The sequence below is a fragment of the Melanostigma gelatinosum genome (genome assembly GCF_949748355.1).
Source record: "Melanostigma gelatinosum genome assembly, chromosome: 8".
In the NCBI taxonomy this organism is placed as follows: Eukaryota; Metazoa; Chordata; class Actinopteri; order Perciformes; family Zoarcidae; genus Melanostigma; species Melanostigma gelatinosum.
Genome location: NC_136641.1, coordinates 28480520 through 28493019, shown reverse-complemented (window position 1 = coordinate 28493019; position 12500 = coordinate 28480520). Strand labels below are relative to the sequence as shown.

The following is a 12500-nucleotide window of genomic DNA, read 5'->3' as shown; positions in this document are numbered from 1 at the left end:
ACTATCATACCCAACACTACACTATCATACCCAACATTACACTATCATACCCAACATTACACTATCATACCCAACATTACACTATCATACCCAACATTACACTATCATACCCAACACTACACTATCATACCCAACACTACACTATCATACCCAACATTACACTATCATACCCAACATTACACTATCATACCCAACATTACACTATCATACCCAACATTACACTATCATACCCAACACTACACTATCATACCCAACATTACACTATCATACCCAACACTACACTATCATACCCAACACTACACTATCATACCCAACACTACACTATCATACCCAACATTACACTATCATACCCAACACTACACTATCATACCCAACACTACACTATCATACCCAACACTACACTATCATACCCAACACTACACTATCATACCCAACACTACACTATCATACCCAACACTACACTATCATACCCAACATTACACTATCATACCCAACATTACACTATCATACCCAACATTACACTATCATATCCAACACTACACTATCATACCCAACACTACACTATCATACCCAACACTACACTATCATACCCAACATTACACTATCATACCCAACATTACACTATCATACCCAACATTACACTATCATACCCAACATTACACTATCATACCCAACATTACACTATCATACCCAACACTACACTATCATACCCAACACTACACTATCATACCCAACACTACACTATCATACCCAACATTACACTATCATACCCAACACTACACTATCATACCCAACACTACACTATCATACCCAACACTACACTATCATACCCAACACTACACTATCATACCCAACACTACACTATCATACCCAACATTACACTATCATACCCAACATCACACTATCATACCCAACATTACACTATCATACCCAACATTACACTATCATACCCAACACTACACTATCATACCCAACATTACACTATCATACCCAACATTACACTATCATACCCAACACTACACTATCATACCCAACACTACACTATCATACCAAACACTACACTATCATACCCAACATTACACTATCATACCCAACACTACACTATCATACCCAACACTACACTATCATACCCAACACTACACTATCATACCCAACACTACACTATCATACCCAACATTACACTATCATACCCAACACTACACTATCATACCCAACACTACACTATCATACCCAACATTACACTATCATACCCAACATTACACTATCATACCCAACACTACACTATCATACCCAACATTACACTATCATACCCAACATTACACTATCATACCCAACATTACACTATCATACCCAACACTACACTATCATACCCAACATCACACTATCATACCCAACACTACACTATCATACCCAACACTACACTGTCATACCCAACATTACACTGTCATACACCCCACTACACTGTCATACCCAACACTACACTATCATACCCAACATTACACTATCATACCCAACACTACACTATCATACCCAACACTACACTATCATACCCAACATTACACTATCATACCCAACATTACACTATCATACCCAACACTACACTATCATACCCAACATTACACTATCATACCCAACATTACACTATCATACCCAACATTACACTATCATACCCAACATTACACTATCATACCCAACATTACACTATCATACCCAACACTACACTATCATACCCAACATCACACTATCATACCCAACACTACACTATCATACCCAACACTACACTGTCATACCCAACATTACACTGTCATACACCCCACTACACTATCATACCCAACATTAGCCAGTGAAGAAAAATGTCGAAAAATCGTTAATTATCGCTCTCAAAACCCCGCTCCTGCAGCTCCGCACACCTCCTTCCACTCAGAGAGAGAGTGAGAGAGAGAGAGAGATAGAGAAAGAGGTTTAAAATGTATCTTTATTTCTTTTTTTAGGTTCCATTTACAGAGTTTTACTGTTTATCAAACCAAACTTAATTCACGCAAAAAACAACAAAAACCTAAAAAAACACAAACTCATAGGTTCAGAAACAGAGCATGATCTCTGACTGAACACAGAACGTCGTTCAGAGCCCAAATGTTCACAAAGAGTTCAGTTTTCTTTGTCAGACTGTAGAAACCAAACTCCACCCTGAGCCGAGCAGCCAGCAGTCCGGTCAGCATCAAGCTCACGTCCTCTGACCCTACACCCCTCACCCGGTTTTTCCTTGTTTTCCAAATTGCTAGTTTAGCCAGTCCCTGAAAGGAAATTCACGAGTGTGTGAACAGATTTCTTTTTGGCAGAGTAGTTTAGACCATAGATAAAAAGACAGAAAGAAAAGTGTTCTCCTAAGCCCTGAAACCACGCCTTCAGGCGGCTGAAGAGTCTCACCAGCCTGGAACACTCAACGAACAGATGGTGGATAGATTCTGTCTGCGAGCAAAAAGGACAGCTGTCCCCTGAGCCAGGGTCGAGGTGCACTAGATACCTGTTTGTAGCTATGGCCCCATGTACAATCCTCCACTGGAGGTCTCCTGTCCGCTTGTCTACAGGGGGTTTGTACAGGGACCGCCAACAGCCCCTTGGGGAGGATCCCCCCCAAAGACTCGGTCCACCTCGACACCCTTACTCCTGCCAGAGAGCGCAAGTTAGAGACTTTCACACTGACCTAATACGCTGCTTTCCTCTGAATGTGAGAGTGTGCTCGATTTACCGGGGTATCACACTACTCAGCCTCCCGGGGAAGGCTTATGCCAGGGTGCTGGAAAGGAGGCCCGACCGTTTGTCGAACCTCAGATTCAAGAGGAGCAGTGCGGATTCCGTCCCGGCCGTGGAACAGTGGACCAGCTATTTACCCTCGCAAGACTACTGGAGGGGTTCTGGGAGTTTGCCCAACCAGTCTACATGTGCTTTGTGGACTTGGAGAAGGCTTTATACCGGGTCCCTCGGGGGTTCTTGTGGGGGAGTATGGGTTGCTGGACCCATTACAACGGGCGATCCAGTCTCTGTACGACTGCAGTAGGAGCTGTGTCCGCATTCTCAGAAATAAGTCAGACACGTTCCCGGTGGGTGTTGGCCTCCGCCAGGGCTGCCCTTTGTCACCGGTCCTGTTCGTGACTTTCACGGACAGGATATCTAGGCGCAGCCTGGGGGCGGAGAACGTCAGGTTCGGGGGTCTCGGGATCGCCTCTCTGCTCTCTGCCGGAAACCGGTGGATTGCTCCCTCCAGGTGGGGATGGAGTGCCTACCTCAAGCGAAGGAGTTCAAGTATCTCGGGGTCTTGTTCACGAGTGAGGGTAAGATGGAGCGGGTCGGTGCGGCTGCAGCAGTAAAGCAGGCGCTGCACCGAACCGTCTTGGTGAAGAGGGAGCTGAGCCGGAAGGCAAAGCTCTCAATTTACCACTCTGTCTACGTTCCTACCCTCACCTATGGTCACCAACTCTGGGTCGTGACCAAAAGGACGATGTCGCGGCTACAAGCGGCCGACATGAGCTTCCTCCTGTGGGTGGCCGGGCTCAGCCTTAGAGATAGGGTCAGGAGCTCGGTCATCAGGAGGGAGCTTGGAGTCGAGCCGCTACTCCTTCGCGTCGAAAGGAGTCAGCTGAGGTGGTTCAGCATCTAATCAGGATGCCTCCTGGACGCCTCCCACTGGAGGTTTTCCAGGCACGTCCAACTGGGAAGAGACCCCGGGGAAGACCCAGAACACGCTGGAGGGATTACATCTCCCAGCTGGCCTGGGAACGCCTCGGGATCCCCCAGAATGAGCTGGAACATGTTGCCGGTGAGAGGGAGGTCTGGGTCAGGAAAATTGATGGATGGAAGTTATTACTGCTCTCCTGCAGCTCAGCGGCAACATCATGTCTTTAAAACTTTCGTTAAAAACAGTTAACAGATCCTCTCCCATCACGCTCCAGAACTCTTTGTAGAGCTCTATCGGGATCCCGTCAATCCCGGGGGCCTTCCCCCCCCCCCCCCCCCCATGTCCTGCAGAGCCGTGCAGTTCATCGGTCACCAGAGGACCCTCCAACCCTGCGTTCACCTCTTCTGGGACCTTTGGAAGTTCTCCACAGAAAGTCTCAAACAGTTTATTGTCATTGGTGTATTCACTACAGTAGAGTTCAGAGTAGAAACTCACCGCTCCCCCCCGGATCTCATTGGCGTCTCTGAGTTCTTGCCCTGACTCAGAGCGTAGAGCATGGATGACCCTGCTCTGCCTATTCAAAGGCGACTTCCGCTGCTCTCCCTGGAGACTACTGGACATCGCTGCGGTAAAGTCAGCAGACACTCAGATCTCCGTGGTCAACTCAGCAGACACTCACATGTTAGTGCACCTCTATGCTGACATTCACCGTAAACTCATTCAAACGCACAGATCGGGAGCGAGCGAAGGACTTTGAAAGTTAGCGGAAACATTAACGTGAGACAACATCCGGTTTATTCAGACGAACATCCGGTTTTCAGAATAAGATGCCAACAAAGTATGAATTATATTCACATTAAGTATGAAACATGCTACCTGCATCTCGTGAGTTAAAGGGAAAATACACCTAAATTGTGCGTAAAGTGTCTTTATTCTTTGATCGCTGGGTCACCTTCATCACGTCTGAGTCACAGCATCATAGTGATGAAGAGTAGAGCTGGGTCACCTTCATCACGTCTGAGTCACAGCATCATAGTGATGAAGAGTAGAGCTGGGTCACCTTCATCACGTCTGAGTCACAGCATCATAGTGATGAAGAGTAGAGCTGGGTCACCTTCATCACCTGAGTCACAGCATCATAGTGATGAAGAGTAGAGCTGGGTCACCTTCATCACGTCTGAGTCACAGCATCATAGTGATGAAGAGTAGAGCTGGGTCACCTTCATCACCTGAGTCACAGCATCATAGTGATGAAGAGTAGAGCTGGGTCACCTTCATCACCTGAGTCACAGCATCATAGTGATGAAGAGTAGAGCTGGGTCACCTTCATCACCTCTGAGTCACAGCATCATAGTGATGAAGAGTAGAGCTGGGTCACCTTCATCACCTGAGTCACAGCATCATAGTGATGAAGAGTAGAGCTGGGTCACCTTCATCACCTGAGTCACAGCATCATAGTGATGAAGAGTAGAGCTGGGTCACCTTCATCACCTGAGTCACAGCATCATAGTGATGAAGAGTAGAGCTGGGTCACCTTCATCACCTGAGTCACAGCATCATAGTGATGAAGAGTAGAGCTGGGTCACCTTCATCACCTCTGAGTTACAGCATCATAGTGATGAAGAGTAGAGCTGGGTCACCTTCATCACCTCTGAGTTACAGCATCATAGTGATGAAGAGTAGAGCTGGGTCATCTTCATCACCTCTGAGTCACAGCATCATAGTGATGAAGAGTAGAGCTGGGTCACCTTCATCACCTCTGAGTTACAGCATCATAGTGATGAAGAGTAGAGCTGGGTCACCTTCATCACCTCTGAGTCACAGCATCATAGTGATGAAGAGTAGAGCTGGGTCATCTTCATCACCTGAGTTACAGCATCATAGTGATGAAGAGTAGAGCTGGGTCACCTTCATCACCTCTGAGTCACAGCATCATAGTGATGAAGAGTAGAGCTGGGTCACCTTCATCACCTGAGTCACAGCATCATAGTGATGAAGAGTAGAGCTGGGTCACCTTCATCACCTGAGTCACAGCATCATAGTGATGAAGAGTAGAGCTGGGTCACCTTCATCACCTGAGTCACAGCATCATAGTGATGAAGAGTAGAGCTGGGTCACCTTCATCACCTGAGTCACAGCATCATAGTGATGAAGAGTAGTCTCCACTAAATACTCTGATTGTGTCCATTGATTGTTGTGAACATTAAGGTCATATCAGTTAGCGGATATCACAGTTAGCAGAGTGCCCTCGCTCAGGCAGCGGTTCTGTGGTCTTCGCAGGGACCTAGGGGTCCTACTCTATCCCCCCGGGGCCGTTTTCAGCCCCCAGCTCACCCCAGTAGCCGCCACAGGCCTCAGCGTACCGCTGGGAGGCTGGACCGCTACCCACAAAACCCTACCTACGTCCCCCCTAGACAACCTCCGGACTTGGGGACTACCAGTCGCCCCCCCAGAGCCTCAAGAGGCAGGGGGTACAGGAGATGATGTCTCCCGGCCGGTTATTTCTCCCAGCAGCACATCAGCTCCTGGGCAGCTCATGCTTCAGACCCCTGGGTGGTGTCCACCCTAACCCGGGGGTACAAGCTTCAGTTCCGACGCCGGCCACCAGCCTCCAGCCGGGTCAAAATGACCAGTATCACCGATCCGGCAAAATCCCTAGCCCTGAACCAGGAGTTAGCCGCGCTCCTGGTCAAGGGTGCAATCGAGAGGGTGGACCCCCTGTCACAGCCCGGGGGGTTCTACTCAACTTACTTTCTTGTAAAGAAGAGAGGCGGCGGACTGCGCCCAATCCTAGACCTGAGGGGTCTAAACAAGTTCCTGAAGGTGTTACCATTTCACATGCTGACCACAGCAGACGTCCTTCGGGCTGCCTGCATCTCGTGACCAAATGTTATTGCCCTTTAGTTCATATAGCAGTAAAATAAAAGTGCACAATACACTACTTTTGAATTCATTATTGAACTTTGCCATGACAATGAGATTAATCGCGATTAAATATTTTAATCGTTGACCAGCACTAATATATATAGAGAAGTTACTACTATGATGTATAATAATATCTAAGTTACTACTATGATGTATAATAATATCTAAGTTACTACTATGATGTATAATAATATCTAAGTTACTACTATGATGTATAATAATATCTAAGTTACTACTATGATGTATAATAATATATAAGTTACTACTATGATGTATAATAATATCTAAGTTACTACTATGATGTATAATAATATCTAAGTTACTACTATGATGTATAATAATATCTAAGTTACTACTATGATGTATAATAATATCTAAGTTACTACTATGATGTATAATAATATCTAAGTTACTACTATGATGTATAATAATATATAAGTTACTACTATGATGTATAATATTATATAAGTTACTACTATGATGTATAATATCTAAGTTACTACTATGATGTATAATATTATATAAGTTACTACTATGATGTATAATAATATCTAAGTTACTACTATGATGTATAATAATATCTAAGTTACTACTATGATGTATAATAATATCTAAGTTACTACTATGATGTATAATATTATATAAGTTACTACTATGATGTATAATAATATCTAAGTTACTACTATGATGTATAATAATATCTAAGTTACTACTATGATGTATAATATTATATAAGTTACTACTATGATGTATAATAATATCTAAGTTACTACTATGATGTATAATAATATCTAAGTTACTACTATGATGTATAATAATATCTAAGTTACTACTATGATGTATAATATCTAAGTTACTACTATGATGTATAATAATATATAAGTTACTACTATGATGTATAATAATATCTAAGTTACTACTATGATGTATAATAATATCTAAGTTACTACTATGATGTATAATAATATCTAAGTTACTACTATGATGTATAATAATATCTAAGTTACTACTATGATGTATAATAATATCTAAGTTACTACTATGATGTATAATATTATATAAGTTACTACTATGATGTATAATAATATATAAGTTACTACTATGATGTATAATATTATATAAGTTACTACTATGATGTATAATATTATATAAGTTACTACTATGATGTATAATATTATATAAGTTACTACTATGATGTATAATATCTAAGTTACTACTATGATGTATAATATTATATAAGTTACTACTATGATGTATAATAATATCTAAGTTACTACTATGATGTATAATAATATCTAAGTTACTACTATGATGTATAATAATATCTAAGTTACTACTATGATGTATAATATTATATAAGTTACTACTATGATGTATAATAATATATAAGTTACTACTATGATGTATAATATTATATAAGTTACTACTATGATGTATAATATTATATAAGTTACTACTATGATGTATAATATTATATAAGTTACTACTATGATGTATAATATCTAAGTTACTACTATGATGTATAATATTATATAAGTTACTACTATGATGTATAATAATATCTAAGTTACTACTATGATGTATAATAATATCTAAGTTACTACTATGATGTATAATAATATCTAAGTTACTACTATGATGTATAATATTATATAAGTTACTACTATGATGTATAATAATATCTAAGTTACTACTATGATGTATAATAATATCTAAGTTACTACTATGATGTATAATATTATATAAGTTACTACTATGATGTATAATAATATCTAAGTTACTACTATGATGTATAATAATATCTAAGTTACTACTATGATGTATAATAATATCTAAGTTACTACTATGATGTATAATATCTAAGTTACTACTATGATGTATAATAATATCTAAGTTACTACTATGATGTATAATATTATATAAGTTACTACTATGATGTATAATAATATCTAAGTTACTACTATGATGTATAATAATATCTAAGTTACTACTATGATGTATAATATTATATAAGTTACTACTATGATGTATAATAATATCTAAGTTACTACTATGATGTATAATAATATCTAAGTTACTACTATGATGTATAATAATATCTAAGTTACTACTATGATGTATAATATTATATAAGTTACTACTATGATGTATAATAATATCTAAGTTACTACTATGATGTATAATAATATATAAGTTACTACTATGATGTATAATAATATCTAAGTTACTACTATGATGTATAATATTATATAAGTTACTACTATGATGTATAATAATATATAAGTTACTACTATGATGTATATTATATAAGTTACTACTATGATGTATAATATTATATAAGTTACTACTATGATGTATAATAATATCCAAGTTACTACTATGATGTATAATAATATCTAAGTTACTACTATGATGTATAATAATATCTAAGTTACTACTATGATGTATAATATTATATAAGTTACTACTATGATGTATAATAATATCTAAGTTACTACTATGATGTATAATAATATCTAAGTTACTACTATGATGTATAATAATATCTAAGTTACTACTATGATGTATAATAATATCTAAGTTACTACTATGATGTATAATAATATCTAAGTTACTACTATGATGTATAATAATATCTAAGTTACTACTATGATGTATAATAATATCTAAGTTACTACTATGATGTATAATATTATAAGTTACTACTATGATGTATAATAATATCTAAGTTACTACTATGATGTATAATAATATATAAGTTACTACTATGATGTATAATATTATATAAGTTACTACTATGATGTATAATAATATCTAAGTTACTACTATGATGTATAATAATATATAAGTTACTACTATGATGTATAATAATATCTAAGTTACTACTATGATGTATAATAATATCTAAGTTACTACTATGATGTATAATAATATCTAAGTTACTACTATGATGTATAATAATATCTAAGTTACTACTATGATGTATAATAATATATAAGTTACTACTATGATGTATAATAATATCTAAGTTACTACTATGATGTATAATAATATCTAAGTTACTACTATGATGTATAATAATATCTAAGTTACTACTATGATGTATAACAATATATAAGTTACGACTATAATGTATAATAATATCTAGGTTACTACTATGATGTATAACAATATATAAGTTACGACTATAATGTATAATAATATCTAAGTTACTACTATGATGTATAATATAGTATAAGTACCGGTGGTAGAACATGCGAGCCATCCCCATCCTCTGTTTCTCTCCTCCAGACAGAACGTCTTTCCAGTCGCTGACCGACTCCCAACCTGAGGAAATATCACAGTATCAATCACAGTACTACATGAAGTACGACTGTTAGAGCAGATATGTAGTAATAGTACACACTGACCTCCCTCTCTGTCCAGGATGTAGAGCAGGTGGACCGTCCCAAGGATTTCCTCCAGACCTGAATCTGTAAGTCCTCTCTGGACCATCTCCTCCACCGAGTCCGGGTAAATCACCTGGTCTCTAAGGGTCCCCTCTGACATGTAGGGTCTGTACAGAAAATAAACATCGAACAAAAAGTTTGGAAATTAGTGTTTGGTAGATTATTTCTCGATTGTAACAATGCTTCTTGGCAATACATGTCATACTGTTGGAAAGCCTGTTTATTTACCTTTCAAACGGTGCCCCAATTGTAAGGAACATGCATTTGTGGGATGAGCAGCACAGCCGAGTATGTGGGTTGTGCCCATGAAACATTTGCCAAACAGCTTATTCTGCAGCAGCAGTAGTAGTAGTAGTAGTAGTAGTAGTAGTAGTAGTAGCAGCAGCAGCAGCAGTAGGAGTAGTAGTAACAGCAGTAGTAGTAGCAGTAAGGCAAGGCAAGTTTATTTGTATAGCACATTTCAACAAGGTAATTCAAAGTGCTTCACATAAAACCATTAAAAGCATCAAAACATAAGGCAAAAGAAAAGGAGATTTAAAAACAATTAAAGAAACAGTGTAAGAAATAAAATTCAGTCGTAAAAAGTAAAGGAGATTTAAAACATACATTGAAACCATAATTGATGTCTCCCTGAATATATTGGCTGAAGATAAATGCGTGGACAAGTTTTTCCAAATCCTGTTGAGACATAAGTCCTCTAATCCTTGATATATTCTTCAGGTGATAGTAGGCTGATTTTGTAATTGTCTTGATATGGCTGTTCAGGTTGAGGTCTGAATCCATAACTACACCTAGATTTCTGGCTTGGTTTGTGGGTTTTAACATCAGTGACTGAAGCTGAGCGGTGATTTTCAATTGTTCGTCCTTGGTACCGAAAACAATTACTTCTGTTTTATCTTTGTTTAATTGAAGAAAATTCTGGCACATCCAGTTGTTGATTTGTTCAATGCAGTTACCCAGCCCTTGTATGGGATTATAGTCCCCTGGTGACATAGTTATGTAGATTTGTGTGTCGTCTGCATAATTATGATAACACACTTTGTTGTTTTCCATAATCTGAGCTAGTGGAAGCATGTAGATGTTGAACAGAAGAGGCCCCAGTATTGAATCTTGGGGAACACCACGTCATTTTAGTCAGCTCTGATGTGTAATCAGCTACAGACACAAAGTATTCTCGTCCTTCAAGTAGGATTCAAACCAGTTAAGTGCTGTGCCAGAGAGTCCCACCCAGATGTTTAGTCTTTCTAGGAGTATGGCATGGTCGACCGTGTCGAATGCAGCACTGAGATCCAGTAACACTAAGACTGAACTTCTGCCATTGTCTATGTTCAAGTGGATGTCGTTGAAGACCTTAACAAGAGCAGTTTCAGTGCTGTGGTGCTGTCGAAAGCCTGACTGGAAAACATCAAAGCAGTTATTTACGGCCAAGAAGTCGGTCAGCTGTTGGAAAACCGCTTTTCAATTATTTTACTTAAAAATGGGAGGTTTGATATTGGCCTATAATTTTTCATCGTTGCGGAGTCTAAACTAACCTTCTTTAGGAGCGGTTTAATAACTGCAGTTTTTAGGGATTGTGGGAAGACACCTGAGAGAAGAGATGTGTTTACAATTTGTAAGAGATCAGTGGTCATGCAGTTTGAAATATTTTTGAAAAAGTGTGTTGGTAGAATATCCAAGCAGCAGGAGGATGACTTCAGATGTTGTATGATGTCTTCTAGGCTTCTACGGTCGATTGAATGAAATTGTGTCATGATATTTGAATGGATGTTATTCAGAGATCGGGACAACACATATCCTGTGGTTGGTGTGGAGGCAGTGACTGCTTGTCTAATTTTCTGAATTTTGTCAGTAAAAAAGGAGGCAGATTGATTGCATGCCGGTGGATTGGAGCTCAGCAGCTACCGACACTGGAGGGTTTGTTAGCCTGTCGACGGTAGCAAATAAGGCGCGTGTATTGTTCTTGTTTTTGGTTATGATGTCAGAGAAGAATGACTGCCTTGCATTTCTAAGTTCCAAATTATAATTGCGAAGTCTCTCTTTATAGATGTCACAGTGAACCTGGAGATTAGTTTTTCGCCACCTGCGCTCAGCTTTCCGACACTCTCGTTTCTCTATTCTGACCAGCGTAGCATTTCTCCAAGGAGATCTTTGCTTACCCGAGACAACCTTCACTTTAGTGGGTGCAATGGCATCAATAATATTTTTAACTTTAAAATTGAAGCCATCTACAAGCTCATTGACTGAGAGGCAAGAGAGGGCTGGTGTGGAGGAGAACTTCTGAATCAATAGTTCACTGGTGTTTTCAGAGATGTAACGCTTTGTCACAACCTTGGTTTGGACATTTGTGTGCAAGGAGATTGCACTCTCAAAGAAAACACAGAAATGATCAGAGAGTGCAACATCAGTCACAGCAACCTTGGAAATGTTTACACCTTTGGTGATGATTAGGT

General features: G+C 39.1%; 1 protein-coding gene across 1 annotated transcript in view; it reads right to left on the bottom strand.

Moving 5' to 3' along the window:
• abcd1 (ATP-binding cassette, sub-family D (ALD), member 1) overlaps positions 1-12500 on the bottom strand; it is a 41968-nt gene that overhangs the window by 9868 nt on the left and 19600 nt on the right. The window contains exons 13-14 of the mRNA XM_079273572.1: positions 10012-10157; positions 9844-9928 (exon numbers count right to left, since the gene is read on the bottom strand). Coding sequence (XP_079129698.1) covers positions 9844-9928; positions 10012-10157 — 231 coding nt within the window. The remainder of the gene's footprint in view (positions 1-9843; positions 9929-10011; positions 10158-12500) is intronic.